At 36.1% G+C, this 21,961-nt stretch overlaps 1 protein-coding gene across 5 annotated transcripts in view; it reads right to left on the bottom strand.

Moving 5' to 3' along the window:
* The window catches only part of LRBA (LPS responsive beige-like anchor protein), a 415,388-nt gene that overhangs the window by 337,883 nt on the left and 55,544 nt on the right, over positions 1 to 21,961 (bottom strand). For all 5 annotated transcript variants that reach the window (XM_087736323.1, XM_087736322.1, XM_087736324.1 and 2 more), the window contains exons 13-22: positions 21,735 to 21,887; positions 20,581 to 20,749; positions 18,507 to 18,586; positions 16,914 to 16,976; positions 14,970 to 15,067; positions 11,717 to 11,809; positions 10,790 to 10,898; positions 10,157 to 10,238; positions 8,322 to 8,445; positions 7,877 to 8,069 (exon numbers count right to left, since the gene is read on the bottom strand). In XM_087736323.1, the coding sequence (XP_087592449.1) occupies positions 7,877 to 8,069; positions 8,322 to 8,445; positions 10,157 to 10,238; positions 10,790 to 10,898; positions 11,717 to 11,809; positions 14,970 to 15,067; positions 16,914 to 16,976; positions 18,507 to 18,586; positions 20,581 to 20,749; positions 21,735 to 21,887 (1,164 nt within the window). The remainder of the gene's footprint in view (positions 1 to 7,876; positions 8,070 to 8,321; positions 8,446 to 10,156; positions 10,239 to 10,789; positions 10,899 to 11,716; positions 11,810 to 14,969; positions 15,068 to 16,913; positions 16,977 to 18,506; positions 18,587 to 20,580; positions 20,750 to 21,734; positions 21,888 to 21,961) is intronic.

Below are 21,961 nucleotides of genomic sequence, written 5' to 3'. Positions count from 1 at the left end.
AATTACAAACTGAGTGGTTTCGTTCTTCCAGCTAAGACTGTTGAAAGTTACACATATAAGTTCTACTGACTGTATAGGTTAGAGATGCAATCAACTCTGCAACAAGTTGATCTTTGCCAACAAAGCTGATCTATGGTCAACAGTTAAAAATACAATGTATGGTACAGGGATGCAATATAATTTCACAATCGGTCTCATCTGAAACAGGGAATAGACAATGGTTTGGAAGCCATTAGAGAGTAACACTCTGGAAACCGAACTGTGCTCTTCAGGATTGTTAATTGCTACTACTACTACAAAAAAAAAAAAAAAAAAGCAGCAAGAAGGTCAATACAGACAACTTATCTTTACAGATGGGCAATGTAAACTCATGGGCAAATAAATCCAAGCACAATCTCATGAGAATCTACACTGATTTAAGAACAATGCAAGAAACTACAAGGAGAGACACGCTGGTAAAGAAAATCAGACAGTACAGAACTACAGGAGAACATCGCTTACAAAAAAAAACCCAAATCCACTTAAGAAGGATAGCAATTTCTACCGTAAACAGGAGAAAGAATTCATGTCACTTAATGTATTAAATACTGTCTTTTAAATAATATTCACATTAAAATAGCAATGCACAAAATTATGCAGACTACCTAAAACAGTATTTTTCAAACATGCATTTCGAGTTGAGGGTTTTCTTATCTATATATAAAAAAGAAAACAAGTTTAAGAAATACTGCTTTATAAAACCCAACTTTTCAACAAGCCTGTATAAACAGTTCTGCTCACTATATTAATTTGTAATTTGGTTTGACAGGAAACCAAGAAATAGTGGTACTATAACGGAGACACTGCACAATTCTTCCTCCACACTTCTGTTGCATGACATGGCATTTATGAAGCACACAAGTTCACAAAGCCAAACAATACACCCTAACAAGAAAACACCTAAGGTTAACAAAAGCAGTATCAACAAAAATGCAAAATGAAGTAGAAATTATGATTACTAAATACAAGTAGACAGAGATAGCATATAAAGGTATTAAAGATTAAACATTAGGATCTGCAAGCATGCAACAATTTACAAGACAACTGTTAGCTTGAAGAACCTCAAATGTACTTAAGTCATTTTTTATTTTCCTTAAGGCATTTGCAACTGCAAAGCTGATAATACAAAATTAATTACTAGAAATTGTTCTAAATTAGTGAGCTAAAAGGCCAATCATTAATCTTCACCATCATTTGATGGTTAATCCATAGCTGTTTGCAATGCTTGGAATGCATCTCTACGCACTACTAGTTAAAGACACTTGTGAGCTAATAACTGCAACATTTGCCTCTGCCATTAATTTTAACTTAATTTGACATCCAACATTTACTAATTGCCAAGGAGAAAAATTAGCATACAGCAATGAAAAAGGTTACGATGATTGACATTTGCACTAAAGAACATAGGGAAAATATTTTAACTATACGTTAAGATTTTGTCCTTTTTTTCATTATCAGGTGGGCAATTTTGTAGAGTGGAGAGAGGAAGGGAATGTCTGCCAGACAGGTCAGACAATTATATAGTGCTGCTGTTTCCTTATAGAGTCTGCTCAGTGCAAACAAGCTCCTGTGCTGCTGACACCGTCAATAAACTCTTCATAATTCCAGAAAGCGTTACAACTTTTTAAATCTTAACAAGGAATTTATTGACATTTTTCCCACTTCTCCTCTAGCAACACTAACTGTTCAAAAGTGGAAACTGATCTCCAAACAAAAACAGGTTTATTTGGACAGGAGGCAACAATATTTGAAGATATCAAACCTAATTTTCAATTCAGTGAAGCGAAAGATAAAGGTACTGTGTGTACCATACACTGACTTACAGTCTGCAACCCACTGACCTGAGGAATCTCTGGTTTATTACTGAGTAAGAAATACACAGAAGAAAGCTAAGAAAAGCAAATTAACATATATTACACAGGACACTACGTAGGAGATGTTTCTAGGAGGAGTCTAAGCTTCCACCAAAAAAGCATTCATTGACACATAAGAGGGGGGTGGGGGAAGGAAAAAAAAAAAAAAAAAAAGAAAACCACTGTATCAAGACATTTTCATGTTCCTGCACCCTGCATTTTCATCTAAGTAGCAATACTTTTGCCTTTTTTTCTCCTCGGCTTGAGCAAAAAAATACGCATGCAAATAATTTCTAGGATAAGAAAGCAAGTACTGGTCAATATAATACGTAAAAGTCTTTGCTTATCTGAGAGATAATTTTATGTATGTTGGAAGCGTTTTATTTTCAAATCAAGTCAAGGTATAGCTTACTGATACATCAGCATACAATAACTAATTGAAACAGCATACCAAACATGTATTTGTTCATTTTCACTAATGCAACCATTGCTTTTAATTTGTTTAAATTGCAAGACATGAGCACATTAGCCTCTCAAGGTATATATTTCCCAATCCCTGTCACCATTCCTACAGTTCAGTAGACTGTCAAATTCCACCTTGTGCACACTTGATATTTAGTTAATAACAAAAATATGTTTAACTAAATTCAGTGTTTACCACTCTGCATTGTCATAATACCCAGCTATGTGTCTTGCGCACTTCTCTCTTTGGCCATCCTTTTGCAATGTCTCCGTGTGTTCTTGGCAGCCCTGTAGCAGAGACTCCACATCCATCATTTCAACTCGTGGCCCTGAGGCCCAATTCAGTCCCCACAGACACAGCCCAGCCACAACCTGAACACAGGTAGCAGCAAGTATGGAGGAGGTTTGCCTCAAACTCTGCAGCAACAGCAAAGGAGGCCACTAACAATTCTTGAGGCTGCAGACACAGGCCCCATCTTGCAACTACTTTTATACCAAGTTATACAGAGGACAAGCCATTGTCTCTTCAGGTCACCTCTGCTTAGGAAGACTCTCTCATAGCTGTTTGCCTCTTTATGCATCAGTTCTTTCCGCTGCAAATGTTTCCCCATTTCTTCTTTTTGAGACCTCTGGCACTTCTCAACCAGTAGCAAATCTCTATTACACTCTTCTTTTAAGGCTTCTGTGCAGCTTCCTCTACCCAGCTGATCCTGTTCTTTTCTGCTTCATAAATTATCAGTTTAACTTGCTCACTCTATTCCTATCCCCTATTTCACACTCTTCTTTCAGCTTGAATTAGTGAAATTTTAGCATCCTGCAGCTTTATTCATGACATTCCACTCACTCAACCTGAGTGAATAACGAGATGGAGGAACTCCCCATTAAACCACACATGCTGCATGCATAAGAGCCCATCAGTGGTACAGATCCCTCCTCTCTCGACTATTCTGCCTGCTGAATAATGAAAACACTTTCTTCTCCTCAGAGCATTGATTAGGAAAAGCCTTCCCACACACCTACTACAAAAGAAGCTGTAACAAGGAAACACCTAGAACAGGTGAAGGATTGCATCATAGCCACACATCTTGGAGGGTACACAGCTTTAAAGGAGGCTGCACGTTCTAGTCCCCACGTTCCTTCTGCTCTCCCTAAGTCAGGTGACCTCCCTGAGAATCCTTTATATCTAGAATAAGCAATAGTTTTTTATAAATAACTATTTATACCATAAAAATGAACCCCATATTTAAGTATTTCAAGTGTGCTACTTAATTTTCATCTCCCCCAGCTTTGCTTCATCAATACATTGGGCATCGCACAACTGAAAACCAAAAACCTACAGTAGTGCAATGACCCTCTTGGCTAGCTACCTCTGCTTCCCCTCAGGGCAACGCAGACACACTTTTCAGAGGACTGAAGAACATCTGAAGACTTCAAAATGCCTGCACATACCACTGTGGGAGACGCTACTTTCTTCAAGATAGGGAGAAAAAATGGAGACAAAACCGTCCTCAATAACTCATGAATGCCAATGGGATTTGGACTCAAGAGATCCCGATGGCCTGTTACTTTCTAAAACTACTGAGCCATGTTCACTTCTCTGCAAATTAGTTTTTAAATTGCCATCATATATTAACTCCTCCACCACCTAATCTTTGCTGGTTTTGCCAGTTTTCCCTCATCTGACAGGGACGAAAATCACACAAACGTAACACATGGAAATGCTGTGCACACCTTTTTTTTTTTTTACCTCCTGCATTAAATGAGCAGGGCACCAAAGAACATACAAATTTACTTAACACTCACCAATGTTTATTACAACTGTACTTCCTTAGACTGAAAACTAACAATTATTTAGAAATACACTGTATGTTAAAGTCACAGTACTAAAGTTTTAAGATTATACTTCTTCCCATCCAGACCAGTGAACAAAATTTTTCCAATTATACAGCAATTTCCACTTATACAGCAATAAAACTGTAGCTTATACATATTAACATTTCTGAGTTTTACTCAATGAAAATTTCTTGAGCTACTAAAAAAAAAAAAAATAAATCTGAATTTACCCAAATTTCTTCTCTTTAACTGAATCACATGGTAACATGAAGCAACTTTTAAATAGGAAAAATCTATTTAAGGGCCCGAAATAAGCAAATGTTAGTTCTTCCCAGTAGTTTAAAACATTCAGATAATTTAGGACGATATTATACTATGTAAATCATTACATTCGTTTAACACTTGGGGAAGCTGGAAGGTCAAAAAGGCAAGCTGTCCACCATTCTTTACTTGTTTCCCATTATTAACCCCCAAATCATTGGTCCTCTTTACAAAGTAACACGGCTAGACAGATAAAATCTAAGGCCTAGCTAGCATGGTTACCATGTTTAAAAACCAGTTGTTCTTAGTTGCTTTCATAAATTCAGCACTGGCCCGTTAGAATGAACTGGAGTTGTGATTTAATTTTTTCATTAACATTTTTATTAAACTAGAAGCCACAGATTAAACACCTTTGTATACACTGTGCTAATATTTGGAAAACATCAAAAAATATAATATGGAAATGAGCAAAATACATGAGTAATACTAAGAAATTTGGCTTTAAAGAGGGTACACACACCTTCTAAATCTTGAGTGCAAGAAACCAGCGTAGTGCAATTATGCTAGAAAAGCCGTTGCTGCTTATAAAACGTTGTGCAGCTGTTGGAGGAGAGGGTTACAGTGACAAACAGCTTCCCTGCTACAAAGGTGGCAGGAAATCTATCAAACTGGACAATAAAATTGCAATTGAGTTTCTTTGGCTTTTTATAGCAGCTGCATGTATCTTGATGTGTAGCTCTGCAAAACCTATCCAATTCTGTAACACTAGTCCTTTATATACTAGTTCTTTATCATAGAATGGTGTTATAAATTAGTGGCAAGAATGACGCAAAGGGTTGTAAAAAGGAAAAATAAGCAGTAACCCAATACAATTAGAGATGAAATAATAAAAACACAAATTGGTTATTCTCTTAGCAATGTTAAGGAAATATTTTTGTTCCCGTAATTCCCACATTACTTTGAAAGCCTGCTAGAAATCAAAAATATCTGAGATGCACTTAGCATCGAACAATTTGCCCACTGAAATATGTCTTCTCTATGTTATGTGTGAATCTATATGACTCTCAATATTGGTATAACAGGATACAAGAACCTTCAAAATAAATAAAATTGGAGGGATTAAAAATTCATTATCATTAGATATTAATATCAGTTTATAAGGACATTTTCAAGTGATTAGTAAGGGTTTACCACAAAGGGCTTTTATTGTGATTTATCCTAATTTATGCTTATGTAATTAAAAGATAGTTATGAAACATCATCTAGCTTGATATTGCTAGTTGCATAAATTGCATGTACTATGTTCAAATGGCAAATGCATAATAAAGGTGAAAAAATCCAATTTTAAAATCCTTGATAATTGCATTGTCATTCATATCACTATTGTTAAGTTAGTTTCTGGGCGCTTTTGTTGTTTAATCATTTTTGTTCAGGCTTCTGGAACTGGATAATAGTAGCACCAACGTCCAAACAAACTGAACTCCTTTATGATTCCTTCAAAATTACACCACCACTCTGCTGCTAGCTCTGCCCACACTCACACACTTCTAACCTCGCCATTGTTCAACTTCCTCTGAGGTAGGCTGGAAGAACAAACAGTCCTTACATATTGACTGGAAAGCCAACAAAGTTAGACTGTGGAAAACTGATACAGGAAGTTACTTCCGCAGCCAAGGATACCTCACTATGCCAGCATGCCAGGAACCAAAAAGGAGAAATGCGCAGAGCAAAGCATGTCATTTTCTCATTTACTATGGTATTACACAAAAACATACAGCCGGGGGGGGGGGGAAGTAACATTATCTGTACCTCCTCAATTTTTGTGGTATTTTCTAAAACCAGGGTTTTTCCTTAACATTTGGCCGTGGCATCACAATAAAATCTTGGGTTTCCCTCTCTGGACTCTAGACCATTGATTAGCCACATTAAGTCACTGTAGATAATGACCAAAAATCCATATTACCATTTTGACATAGAAGCTGTCTAAATGAGATTTCCGACATTACCTTATCTTACAAAAAGAGTCTAAGAATAGAACTACAGCTTATAAGATAATGTGTTAGGTAATTTTTAAATTCAATACACCAAAGCTCTGTATAACAGAGGTAGAAAGGTGGCCTTCCTTCACTCACCTCCCCATCTTTCCCTAGGGACAGTTCCCCAGCAATTCCCAGCAATCACAGAAATGCTTTAAATTACGCCAGTTTCTATAAAAGCACATTAGGGATCTTTACTGTGGCTACAGCTTGCTATTGTACAATCTACTCCACCCACAGCCTCTGCATCTTGGGGGAAAGAGAGGAAACAGGTTTTTTGAAGACTACAGAGCCGACACAAAAGAAGATTAAGGATATTTCAACGACTCAAATGTGATCTCTGTCAGGGTTAAAATTTGGCCCTGGATTCTTTGCACCTGGATTCCATTTAGCTAAGTGACTATTTAATGATATTATTTCACTCAATGATATAGACTTCTACATTTGTCTCCCCATAGCCCAATAATCCACCATCGAGCTATGGATGTGATAAACAGAGCTGCAAAATAACAGTATTCTTATTGTCTGCAGACACTGACTTTTTTTAAGAAAAACTCATACAAAATCAAGGACCTCAGAAATGCTAACAATTGCTTAGAATCATAAAGTGATCTTTAGGATTCACAGACCTCCTTTTCACATGGTTAAGTTGCACACACTTAGAAATACACAATTTATAATTTAATTCATCTTGGGTAAATGTTTCTGATGAGCCAGAATAATTACGAGGCCCACACTGGCCTCACTCTTTTGTTCAGAATAAGGCCGGGCAGTTATCTTTTATACTACTGCGCCTTGTTCGAAGATCCACTAGTAACTTTTATGATATAATTCTGTTTGTAACAACAACAAAAAATCAGACAGAAGAATAATGAAGGGCAATAGTCTCCTTCATACTGCAAGGATTTGCGTTCTCATCCTGTATTCCATGACAGCTTAACAGCTGAAGCATCTGTCTTAACTTTGATTTCTTTGCTTTTTACTGGTTTGTTTTACAGTCTTTTGATGTTACTGAAAGGTATTTTTGTTTATGAATAGATATGGTGCGCCACCTTGTGTTCATGCCATTATTAAAAACCAAAACCAGCACTAAAATTTTTCAGAAATGCTCCTGAAATATGATTATCTCATTTTTTAAAATATGTGCCATTTTCAGTATAAACTAATACTATCACAATTTGAGCAACAACTGAAAAAGATTTGTGTTCAAACAACGAAATTAATACTTAATGGTCAAATATTTGAAAGTTATGCCCAGTAACAGATATAAACACTGGGCTTTTATTCAACTATTGACCTTCAGTTCAAGACTATCTCACTGTATGACACAGCACTTTAAGGCTCTAAATCTAATTACACAAACAAAATTTCCCAACTACTTCAGACACTCACCTTTGAATGTGTGATCGACAGTGTATCCACCCAAACACGCCAGCCACCCCACTCATATTTGATTGCATGGTAGAGCAAAATTCGAAATATGGTATACACCATCTCGGTTATCTTCTGTTCCTCAGAAGTCTTCGGATTAAAACAGCAAAGGGAAAGCATCCACTCCTGCCAGACGGAGCACTGCAACAAACTCCTGCAAAATACACACATGCTATTTAATCAAATTTCAAAATATATCTTACAAATATACAGCAGCTAAGTCAGGAATTCAACATGTTTAAGACAATTGCTATGTGCAAGCTTCTCTAATTTTACATATTGAAGACAGTACTAGAGTATAGAATTTGCTGAACAGCAACGAAGCTGTATCTGCTTAATGAGTCTAATTTACTAGGAAACGTTGTTACTTACTTCGTATACATGTGCATATAGCAAGCTATCTTACCTCCTATTCTCTCTGCTGTTATTAAAAAGTTTAATCATATCTGAGAGAAAGGCTCGCCGAACCTCCAGAGTTTCCGGACACTGTGGAGAATTACGTAGCAGGGTTGCAATAACCTTCAAAATCTCTGTAAAACAGTTCATGAGCAACAAAATATTAGTACTAAGCACAGCATAAAATACAGGACATCTTCCAATATTGTTTGTACAAGAAAAGTCACGCTATGTAAAAAAGTTTTATACTGAGAAAAAGCACATCTCTATTTGAGTAGAAGGTTTAACTAATACAAATCCCTTCATCCAAGACTTTTCAAACCTGGTCACCATCAGGGGGATTTGCAGGCCTATGCAGCTGAAGAAAATGGAATCTAAGTTAAATTATTCTGAAGTTTTTTTAAATTATCAGGTTTAAGCAACACAAATGTTACTGCATGACAAATGACAAGCTATGAGAATCTGTCAGAACCTTTTTCTAAGCAAGTTCACATAAAACAATGCATCCATTATAAAATCAATATATGAGAAAAACGCATAGATTTTGCTCTACCTTTATAACACTGAATTTTCAAAGAATGTGAATAACTTCTGATTACACTTAACGAATTCTGTTATAATAAAAAGTTTGAGAAAGGGGACAAAACCTTCCCAATATAAAATTTCATCTCTTATGAGCATAATGTTTTCTTTATTTTTAGGGGACAGTCAAAACTGTGGGTACTTTCCACTTTTTGAAGCAGTGGCACAGTCACTGTTCTTGTTACTTTAAAAAAAAGTTAATTTTGTAAATAAATTACGGTGCAATTTGAACACGGTCACTGTGATAGTTTCAGTTCACCTTGTACAATTTCTTTAGAAAGAGAAATTCCTTCTTTGATAATATTAGCACTGATCTTGAGAAGGTACTCTAGAAGTCACTCTTCCTACTAGACCTAGATAATTCCAGACTCATACCTCACACTACAAATATATTTGTATTAACCACAGCAGTGACTGCCAACTTCAAAAATCTTGAGAGAGTAACAGAGATCTCCTCACATCTCTTGCTTCATACAGATTTACCAGAAGGCAAATGGCATACTGCAACCAGATTTCTTTCCTCTGTATCTGCTTTGCTTTCCTTTCTCTTCCCCCACTTTCCACATGAAGCAAACCCACAACTATGACCTGCATTTAATGACAAAGCAGCTATGAAAGTGAAAAAATCTATTATTTCTCCAGAAAAAAACGAACTCCCAAAGCTATCATAAGTCCATTGTATTATATACAGAGCACATTAGTAATGCGTATAATTCAGGAAAAGAGATAAGTATTTTCTCTTAGTTCAAAAGACATCTAAAGTTTCATATCAAGATATTTCCCATAAAGTAAGCTAACCAAAACAGTGAGCAGATACATTTCTCCTACTTGCCATCTAGCGTTGTCGTACTGAATGTAATTTAAGATGAAGGCTGTTTCCATATTTCAGGTAATTTAGTCTGACATCACTAAATAATGCAATCAGAATTTTGCTGGAACCTTAATATGTATTAAATCAAAGTATCCTGTGCATGCAAGTCTTGAAAATCCATTTCATAACACGACCGCACAGCCAAAAAGGGTGAGTTATGAACTACATACACATTTAGACACATAAAATGTCTCTCAAAAAGCTATAGACATACTTCCTAAATAACTCCAGCTAAATGCACATTAGCTTTCCTTTTGTATGAAAGACTATGTAAAACTGAAAACTGAGATCAGAATTAAGACTGGTGGATGTAATTAACAAGCTTTCTCATGTTTTTCTTTTTAGGGCAGACTTTTCTTATGGTAGCACTTAGAAACGTATATCATTCTTACGAGGATTTTGTATCTTCACTGTTGAATCTGGGTCAGGATGTTGTTTATGTATCACTTGAGTGCAAATCTGTTCAGTCAGAATCTAGCAAGAAAGAAGAAGATGCCATATCAATGTTCATAAAGACAGCTTACTGAAAAATAGTTGGATACATCCTTCATACAGCACCATCATTATTTCACCATGGTTCTAAAAGTTATCCAAAAAACCCACTTGTTCTCTTTCTTGATAATTTATTTCATCCTGTTCCTAAAATTTTACTCTAATTTTTTTTTGTTTTCTCTTAAGCACACACTTATTTTAAATACACTGGAAGAGAAATCTGAATCTAACCATAACAATCATCATAAGGCAAGATCATCGCTATAATAAAATTTCACATATATCTGAGTGTCTGCTTGAGACATTCAGGTTACTCATTATCTAGAATTGTTCATAATGAGCATAACCAAGTTAAAGGGGGTGGGGGGAAATCTCAAGTAGTGAGCTTTGTAAAAAAAAAAAGCAGCACTCAGCTGCATCACACTAAGGTTTAATGTCATCTGGAACATATCAGCACAAATATGTAAGCAATTTTCTAACAATGTCTTACAAGTAATTAGGAAGATTGGATCCTAACTACAGTATATTACTACCTCAAATAGGACATTGTATGTGGTCATGGTGATTAAGCTTGTCTGAAGCATCAGCCTTTCAGCCAGCAAAGAGAACAATCCATATCCAAGCATGACTTCAGCTTTTCTCCTAAAACAATACAGAAAGATAAAATAAATGTATGTATCCAACTTGCTTTAGGGGAAAAGAAAAAGTTTAAAAAGTATGCCTTAAGAAATATGGAATCACTGGAAACATCTTCTCCTTTTTTGTTCCTTAGGTCTTTCACTTTTGGTTAAGGAAAAGGGCAAGGATTCAAATTCTGAAAGGACAAGTCATTCCCTGAAGACAGACAGAAGACAGCTAACTTTCTGCCATAAATGCAGTCCACTCACCCAAGGGCGCAAAATGCTGAAACACACCCTTAGGGATTTCTTGATAAACACAAGGAAAGGGCATCTTTGTCCTCATTTCACTCAAAAATACAACCATGGACAGCGATCTCAATAGTTATCTACTGTTGTAGTCAACTTGAGACATATTAAATCCAGTTCTCAGTAAGAAAGACAGGGTTCAATATCACCAGTCTAATTCTTCCTACCGATTTCCGTGGAAAAAGACCACTTTAAAAAGCAGGCAGCCATACTGCAAGTAGGTATTAAATGAACTCGATAAGGAAGTAATAATGCCTGGACACTAGTTGCCAATAACAAGTCATTCCACCACATCAGAAATGTATCAATTACAAATTGAAGGGTACTTGAAGAACAGTAGCTCCCATTCAGTGAAGCACATTTAGCGATTAACTTCCAATAGAGCTTTTCTTACTTTACGTACAAACGTGTGTATACACACACCCCCCCCAAATAATACATACACACAATAATATACAGTATGTATGTGTCACAGCCTACCTTTCTTTCCTTCTTTTGGAGGGGTGGTGTTTTAAGACCTAAACCAGTACTTACTTTGGAGCGAGATGCTTTAAGAAATATCCCATCACTTTTAGAGCTTGCACCCTGATGCCTTCACTTTGTGATGCTAAAAGCTTGTAGACAACCCTAAGTGAAGAAAACACAAGGCTTCCTAAAATAGTTGAAACACACAGCAATTTTTGGAATGACAAATTAACAGCAGTAGACTGCAAATAAATTTCTATCTGAGCCTAATTTAAAAGAACGACTGTTTATAAGACTAAAAAACAAGCATGACATTTCTGTTAATGGCACAATAGTTTGTGATTTCACATTTTAGAATTACATTTAGAGATTTTTAATCGAATTTAAATATCTCCCAAATATCAACACATAAAACATGCTGTGACAAGTTGCTGCAATGCATATATTGAGACTCGTCGTAATCTGACATTTTATCCAGAAAACCACGCAAGCAATTGTTTTACTATAAAAGTGGCTGGATAGGTATAGCCACGTACGGAGGGGGATTTATTACTAGCACTAGTATTTGACATCTGCGTGAGCTGTTGCTCCCTCAGGAGGGATAGAGGAAGACACCAAGTCAGGAGGCATTCTTCTCGTTTCACCTACATTGGTTTCTGCTCTTCACCTCCTTATGATTATGCTCTACATCCGCTTACGATTCTCCACTAGGAAGGTTTAAGAAGAAAGCTGAAGGGAACAAGGGGTGTGTCTGTAGCAAAGTACTAGACTTAACTAGGCTGAACAGTTCTAGCTGAAGTTTTCCCAAGAAAGAAAATGAGAGTGTGTAACAAACACAGCAAGGAAAGTGTCAATGTAACTGATGAAAGTCTGGTAAATTAATAAACAATTGGAAGTACAGTCTTACAGTGGGAAGTGTCCAGTAACCTTACATATATTTGACATTACCAGTTCCATCCGTAATACTGCACAGATCTCATCACCTGCATCTATGCCTTCCCCCGAATAAAAAGAAATTGGACTAGTATTTAGTCTTAACTTCTCAAACATTTATTTGCAGTACATTAAAGCTTATTCTTTTATTAAATTGTTTATTTACACAGTGAAAAATTCTAATATTGGCCTTCTGTCAATGTGAAGAATAACAAATGCAAGTTTTTGATCCTTTTAAATCTCCAATAAAAACATAAGACATCTAAAGGTATTTATCAGTTACATCTAATTTCATTCATTGCTTACTTTTTAGACAGTACAGTGCTTATGACCATGTCAGTATCTGATTTCAGTTGGGCTGTCATTCACTGTATTGGACAGATCTTTGAATTTGCGAACTATGATTTAGCTTATACCTACACGGACTACTAAGCTCTCTCTGAAAAAAAGATTAATTTCCTAATGCTCCATGAAATTATATTGGAACAGAAGGCACAGTATTCAGCCTTTACTGTGAATATTTTCTGAGTAAATTTTTGAGGAAATTTGTATCACTATTAGGGGGAAGGGGAAAAAAAAATAAAAAAATCTAAGTTCAATGATTCTTGAGTCTTTCCAAAAACATCCCACGTTACAATATCGCATTTTAGATCAGACAGTTGTAAAGAGTTCAAAGGACTTATTCAAGTTTTTAGGCCTTATCTATATATAACTGAGCACTCATCACTAATTATATATTTCTTCACTTTTACGTACCTAAAAATATTACCCAGGACACCTAAACTAAGACAAAAAAAAAATCTAGTTTTATAATAGAATTTAAGTGAGAACCCAGGAGTGATTAAAAAACAGTTATCTATAACAAATAACTTATCCTGGAGAAAGCTGCAGCCACAGCAACTATAGAATCAAACAAACGAGCAAGCCCACGATACGATGTTCATTCAAGCAATATAATCCATTTCCCTGCTTGTCTTAACAGAACAGGATGAGGGTTACCTAATTGCATAGGAAAAAAAATATTTCCTTACACTTATTATTCCTTCAGTAGATTGGTTAGTTTTAAAATTTTAATAATTTTAAAACTCCAAATATTTATAAAGTTTTGCAAAATTATTTCCAAATTTAAAGAATATGGTGTTTTAATTGCAGAAAAGTAGATGTATCAATAAGCATACAAACAACCCGCTAAGTGACTGGAGAGAATGCAGGAGCAAGGAGTGTAACAAATGAGACGGGAAAACAAAGTGATTTCTCATTGTGGACTCACTATTCATACTGACTTGCCCATATACTAGTTAATAAAAAAGAAAATGTCTACTGTCGGTTGTTAAATAAAAACAAACATATTGCATTGGAGACCCAACATGACATTCAAATACTTTATTATATAGAGTTTTTATTAGTTTCCCATAGCATAACACATTACCATACAAATGAAGTCAAAGCTGAAGAAAATGGGAAGAAAAAAAAAAAAAAAATCAGCCTAGCACTAAAAGGGGAGAAAACAATTATGAACGTGCCTGGATGTTGTCTCTTGAGAAAGGGCGACTGAAAAAAAATATATGTATAAATAGGGGTTAACCAATAGGTGCAACAAAATGTATGAAATGAGACTCTGCCTTTACACAGCAAGAGAATTACTACTCCACATACCCTTCTAGGAATAGTTCTTACATTCGTTTGCCTGTTCCAATTTTTTCCCCACTATGTCCAGGCAGGTTCATTTTAAATTAGGAAAGTTCAATAACGCGACCACCCTCTGAGAGCCACAACACAAAATCAGAGTCATAACTTAGCCTTTTTCTAGCAGATCTTCTCTTGTGCTTTTACTGTTAGTAGAATTTGCTACTTTCCCTACTTTTCTCTCACAATAGAGTTAAACAATATTTTTCTGTTTGTTGCAAAAAAAGACAATCCATACCACAAAGTGCTAAATTTAAACAAATAAAAGGTTTCTTCTGCAAAAGTCCCATCACGCTGTACATGTTAAAAAGGAAAGAAAGCTACCAAAGATCAGAAGAAATCTGAACCAATTTTTGTCAGCTCACTTTCAGTTCTAAAACATGTGTAAGAACAAGAGGCTGAAGATTAAGCGCTAGTAGATGAAGACTTAACATCGATGTATAGACTAACTGAAATTGATCACTACCTGTTTAAGCATGACTGACAGCTTGGAAACATTAGAAAAAAAAGACCTCATTGATAATAAATCCAACATCACCTCTTGTCAAAAGAACACCTGGACACAAAAATCTCCCAATATGAGGAGTCTAAGATTGCAACGCGTACGCTGAGGAGGACCTTTCAAATTTCACGGGAATTCTAGCAAGCAACAGCATGGTCAAAATACTATTTCCTTTTGCCCACTTACAAAATTCAAACTTACTGTAATCCATTCCTCTGATCAAAAGCAGGGATCATAGAACTGGGATGCTCTGACATCAGAGCAACAAGCAACTGCAAGACATCCATTAGATTGTCATCCTGTTGAATAAAAGTTACAAATTTGAATTGAAAATGCATGTAGACTAGAACATTGTTTTGGTTAAAAGAACCACTACAAAACATTTCAAAATGATCTGGAAAGTAATAGTAAACCAAGGACCAAAACAATTAGGCCAGGATCAAAAGAGCTACAGATCTGGAAGGCAAGTGCAGGAGTAAATATTACCCAAAAAAACCCACTTTATTTTTTAGAGCGAAAAGTGATACATCTGTGTCTGGGATGTAAGCCTTTCACAGGGAACGGACTATTGGACTCTGCTATTTCCTTCCACACCCATGCTCATCTGTTTGCATGTATGTTTCCCCCCCTTTTACTGCACAGGAGCTAGAAATAAACTGCTGCACATTTTCTGGGGCACAGGGTGGTGTTTAATGCAAAATCTCTACTAACAAATGTCTGCCCAAGGGGAAAAAAAAAAAAACAAAAACAAACAACAAAACAACCCACAACAACCAACAACATACCACCACCTGCCACAGACAACATTTAAAATGCTTTTTTAAATTTAACATTCAAGCTGCTCAGTAACGTTTTCCATACTACCAGTCTAAAGCACTCTGAACTACAGTTTATTAATTTGTTTCAAGCTAATTATAACTAAAAATAACCCATGAAGTAGCAAAATGCAACTGTCTTTTTTTCCCATTCTTTGTGGTATTAAAATGAGAGCTTATTTAAAAAAGGAAAAAAAAACAACCAAACACTTTTGAACGAATAGTCTGATTCTTTCTCTATTAGAAAACCAGTTTTACACCCCCTGAACTACTGTGTTCACCTGATGATATCACCGGCTTACATTACAGACACTATCACTGATGAATGAGCTCTATGAGAAGGCTGAATTTTACTTTTTTTGTTGATGTTTTCTGAATTTACAACTAGATACCTAATTCTGTGGGATTCAGCATTCATGAATCTTTTAGACTTGACCATGCAAACTGCTAAAATAGTTAAAATACCACCTCCTCATCTGAAGGTTATATAAAGCTTCTGCTATTTTGGTTTACTCTTACATGTTACCAAGAGACTTATTTTTTACATCTCCACATAAAGTAGAACGACTTAAATTGCTTGACCATGGTACTACCAAGTAGTAGTAACCAGCACAGAGAATAAAAGGAAAATATAGGTGTAAACAAAAAAAGAAAAAAATCCATACTGCTTGAAGTTCAATTAATTCCTTATTTTACCCATTTCAAGCACCCTTATAGAGATGAGATCAGTTAGATTTATGTCCCCATTTCCCTTGTCTTTGATGTTGCATCTGGCATAAAGTGCCTTTTCCTGGTACTAAAATATGAAGATGCAGATGTATCAGTGGTAACCAACATTTTCTCCCAATTAAGTTTATATGCTTCTCTTAGATGCCATTAACATACATCTTTATTTTTTAATGCATGTTTTCCATTTTATTGCTTTATTTAAGAAGCAAAATAAAAAGGAGAGAAAAACAAAACAAAAAAATACTACTTAGGCAGCATAAAAAAAAGGGTTTGTCTTTTTTTTTTTTCTTTTTAAAGTCAGCCTCACCATCTGTTTTTCTGCTTGGTAAATCGGTTTGCAGAACAACATAAGAAACCATTTTGACTTACTGGCTTAATGAACTTCAATCTAACATTGAACATAGTGCTTAAATCACTGCAAGAATATTGGCAATTCAGCACACTACACTAAAGAGTTGGACAATGTTTGCTACTTCCCCTACAGAGCCATCTTGTGGCATAAAGAAGGTAATATTTGAAAATATTCAGATATTTGGTGGTCACAAACAGCAGAAGTAGTACCTCTCTCCCTGTCCCGCACACCCCCCAAATTAAAAATTACCTCATGTATAGTGAGCAGATAATTGAGGATAGCCTGCAATTCGTCTTCTTTTATTCCATAGTCCTTTAAAAACAATCAGGTTTTAACTATCATCTTTCAAGTACAAAAGTACAGTTCCCAAAAGAGCATTATTACAAGCCACGGTTATATACAGAGCAAGCCCCACAAGACAAATTTGTTTTCACTTGGTACTGTAATAGCTTCATAGATGGAAGGTAGCTTTTTCCCCACCCAAAAAAATACCCACTGAAGGTTATAAAAGTGCATTAAGACAACAACTCCAATACAGGCATAAAAATAAGCTAGATAATAATATAGTACATGAAATTGTTAAGAGTAACACATGTTAATTGATATAGATCATTTGAACTGAGAGATTCCTATTAATAGAAAAATTAAATTAAAGGTGGCAAAGAGCATTCAAAAGTAGACCTGGATGTTTAATTAAAAGCCTGTTAGCTATGCCTATAGCTGAGTTTGCTTCTTATTTTCCACTACAGAATCCTATCTTCAGTCGCTATCAACTTTGCAGAAATTTAAACCATTTATGTCATCCATGTCAGGAATATGCCTTGAGGTCTTTTTAGGGAAAATAAAACCCAACGGTTTCCAAGAACAGGGTGAGGGAAGGGAAAAGCAGACTTCTTCATTTCTATAGCTTTTACTTTTTAAAGCAAGTATCTCATTTCCTGAAAAGATTTTGCACCACTGTGTACAAATAGAAAATCTGCAGAAGAATCAACCTTTTATGATGGACATGGTTTTTACTGTCCCAGTGAAACTCTACGCAAAACTGTTCAAGTTATAAATCTCTAACAGAAATTTAAAAAGAAAAAAAAAAAAAATGAAGCTAACACTTAATGAAAGTCTTTTAGAGTTTGATAGCTAAATTGTCCCTGATACTTCAATTGCAGAACATCCAATTTAAAGAAAGAGTACAAGAGTCAAGAGCAGAACTTTTCTGGTAGTTACTCCTCCATACTGCTGGGGCTAAGGGTAGCAGCACAGAGAGCATACCGGTCCCTTAGCAACGCAGAGGAAGAAGGGAAAGGGAGCTAGATTCAAACACAGAAAAGACAATCTACAGAAGGGAGAGGAGAGATCAGAGCTTACAAGAGGAAAGGGTTAAGAAGAGTCTATAGGCAGTAGAACTGCCGAATTTCAGTATTCCTCTAATGCCTAACAAACAGTTGTGAAACTTATTGATAGTCTTTCTTATCCTCCTCTGTCCCACAGCATATAATGTCAAATGTTGCTCTTTAGTCTTTAACCACTTCTTCTGATGCAGGTGGTATTTTTCTTGTCAAAAACAAAACATGGAATCAAATAGTTATTTCCCCAGTAGCAAACGTTTCTTAGTTAATGATTTAACAGCTCTACTTTTGATAAAAACAGCTTAAAAGGGAGAAAAATGCATCTTTAGCACTGCCGTCTGTGGCAAGAGCCACAATAAAAAGACGCACCTTACATGGTATTTCTATTTACTTATTTGTTTACAAAATTCAACACACGTAGAAAAAAATGCTATATTAAAGTGCATTTCTTTATGAAAGGAAACTTAGGTATCCTATCAATAATTTAAAGTTATCCTACCTTCATCACTAGCTGTTTAATGAACATCAACAAGAATGCTCGCAGAGATAAAATCTCTTTTTGAGTAGGCCGCGGCCCATCTACAAAAAAAGAAGATACATGAAATGCAAATTAACAGTTGTTATTAGCATAGCATGCATTTTCATATAAAGAAAAATAAAAGGCATTTTTTGCATGAAGAGGGCACAATTCTAAGTAAAGTTATCTTTCCTCCACTTCAGACTACAAAATAGTAATGTGTTTTATCACTGTATTAGCAAAATGCCCAACCAGTGAGGTTCTACTAAGGTTCTACTAAGGCTTTTATGAAATACAGTTTTCTAAAGCCCTCTAAACTCTTATCATGATGTTACCACTTCCTTGCAGTGTCTATGAACCAACTTCATGCAAGGAATAAGACTGATATGAGAACTTTATGTCAGAATTTCCAGATTTCAGATTTTTGCAGTTTACTATTGTTCTTAAAGTTTTTCGACTAAAGCTCAAAGGAAGAACTACATGCCATTATTACACATTGGCTATATACACAACAAAAAGCAAGCTTACAATGGTGTATATATAAAGATGACTTCGAAAGCAAAAGACTTTATTTGTTAACTCAAAGTCAAAAGGACTTGCTTCTGCCATTCCTGTGTAAAGCAGACTTTCACTGAAACATTTTAAATACTCAAACACTGAGTAGTTCCCAGGAGAGGCAAGGTTAAAAAAACAGGTGCAACCAAATGTCAAAGCCAAGTAAAAGCTTTCATACAGAAAGCAAATGAACTGTTGCAAATACATTTCTAGGGATAGTTTTTACATTTGCTCATAGGTTCACAGTTCTTATGATCTTAATCATCAGGGAAAAGCAAATCAACTAGCAAATGTAAGTGATCATATGAGTCTCGTTTTATACAGTATAGACCCACAGGCATATTTGGTTTAAGAATAGTTATTTTAAATACAGACCAGTCTAGTCAAAATAAGCCACTAGACTGTATTAATAAGACTATCCTACACATACACTTGCCTCAGGCTCAATAAATAGGTTCAGAAACTAATTAAGTAAATCCATGTCTTCGCTACAAAGAAAGGAGAAAGGGCACATGCTTTGCTCCTAACAGGATGCAAAATACTACAAAACAACTTTGCAAGCCTCTAACAGGAAGGGCCGGTCATCTCGAGAAGTTGGTGGCAGGAAGTTGGACCCATCTAAGGAGCACTCACTCCCAGGACATCTAGCTCTCTTTCATCACCTGCTTCTCTCTCTGAAATTCCAGGGCCTTTCTTCATTACAGGAAAGAGCAGAGATGTAAGTTATTCTCCCTCTGCAAGGCTGTGTGCCAACCCCATAAAACGCAGAACGACAACTAGGAGAGTTGTAAAGCCATACTTCCAAAAAGCATTCATTCCCTTTTCTATGCCAGTTGCATCTGCACGTGTCTACGTTATGCTGGTGCGCATTTCACTTCTCCCAGTTCCTTTTACAGTACTGGCTTTCTGAGTCAAGCAGCTACTCCCGTTGCTTTTTTCTTAGGATCAGTATTCTTGCTCTATGTTCTGTGTCAACGACAAGTACTAAACACCTGTTCTAAATTTCTTACTACTTCTTTCGCCATGAGTTCGCTGTCTGGATTAAGCACGCTTATTAAGTGGTTTTCCAACAAGTTCAGATCCCTACACCTGTCAGACAGACTCAGTATGCCTGTTTTCAGCTATACTGCTATTATCAATAGATCTTACAAGCACTTAAAGCCTGTCCAGTACTTGAACAAGCTCCATGAAGAGACCGCATTCCCAGGCACAGCTCTACACTTTCAAAACCCTACAGTTTCTCTGACCAGTTCTATCTATCATTAATTCACATAGGTCTTTGGTGACAGAGGATATGACTTCTAAAGAAAGTTTCCATTAGTTTCTGAAAAAAAGCTTTCAAGAATATCCTATGGACAAAAGCACACTGCAACCTGTGACACTGAACCCACTGCATGAAAATAAAATTCTTTCTGGAACATTTACAGTTCTATTCTATACATTGTATACAACATTTTTTTAAAACAAACATCAGCTTGTGAAAGTAGAAATGAATACATACCTATGCCCTTGGGAGTTATACCACTGCGATCCTGAGGATTCACTACCCAGTAATAATGCTTCAGGGTATGCATGACCAAAAGAACTGTCCCAACCCGCCGGATTGCACCATATATGTTAACAGTGCCAATGAACTCAGTAGACAGGTAAGTGTACAGGATCAGCTGAACCTACAACACCCAATCACGAGATCAAAAATCAGTACAGCAAAATTGCAGCACATCAGACAACTGCACCCTTAAATTTCATCTACAAAAATGTCTTAAAGAAATAGTCGCGCAACTCTTACAACCCTTGCAAACTGATGAAAAATTTCCTTTTATTTCTAAAACTATAGAGTGCTGTGGGTTTTCTAAGCTGGTCCACACTCATAGAAGCTTGAAAGCATGGTATTCACACAATCACAGATAGCTGAGATTGGAAGGCACTTCTGGAGATCATCTAGTCCAACCTCTGTTCAGAACAGGGTCACACATGAAGTATTATAGAAAGGTGCATATTTATTATAGGCTTAGGTATTCATTCTAGGCTTAATTATTTACACATCATCTTTCCCTTTTTCTTTTGAGAAATAATGACTTAATACCTAATAATCTAATTTAGCTGTAGCAAACATACATGTTTTACAACAGCTTCAACAGTAACATTGTTACTGCTGTCTCAGTTTTTGAGGTGTCAAACAAACAGTTGTGGATGGCATCAAAAAAATTGGTAAGAAGTAGAATCAACTAGAAAGTTTTCATTCAAGTGGTTCGCTCTCAGAGAACATAGATTCACCAAAACAAAAATACTCTGCAGAGAATATGTCGATTTAAATGAAGACTTCAAATCTGACACCCAGGATAATTTCTCTTAAAAATTGCTGGGTTTTTGCCAAATAACCCATTCAAAATTCCTTCTCAATCTACAACACTGACTGGGTCAGGGACTCCAGAAGTCACTCCCAGCTCTGTTCTGCAGAACGCTGCAGGTTTCCAAACTCCCTGAAAACCTTGGGAGTCTGCAAAACTTGACAGCTACATGCAGAAACACAGAGTCTAAAAACAGTTTCTGTATGATTTCTGCTGGGGAGCCAGGACCTGCAATTCTTTGAGTCCAGGCTTAGTCTCAACACTCCCAAATCATAATATACCTTATAAGAATAAGTAATTTTACCTGTGCCGGGATATGAATCCATATTGCAGGATTAAGGAGAACATGATCACACAGCTGCTTCAGCAAGGGCACCCCATTGTGTAAGTTGCTCAGGTATTTCGAAAAGGCAAGGCAAAGTTCTAGCACAGCTCGGGTAACATGGGCTTTGGAAGACTGTAAAAGAAGATCTGCTTAAAGAAGAGCCCTACAACAGTCTAGGAAAAGTATTTCTCTCAAAAGAGTTCAAC

Source organism: Nipponia nippon, unplaced genomic scaffold, assembly GCF_047370975.1.
Source record: "Nipponia nippon isolate SJK-2023a ecotype South Korea unplaced genomic scaffold, ASM4737097v1 scaffold_6, whole genome shotgun sequence".
In the NCBI taxonomy this organism is placed as follows: Eukaryota; Metazoa; Chordata; class Aves; order Pelecaniformes; family Threskiornithidae; genus Nipponia; species Nipponia nippon.
This window is presented reverse-complemented; position numbering and strand designations above follow the sequence as displayed.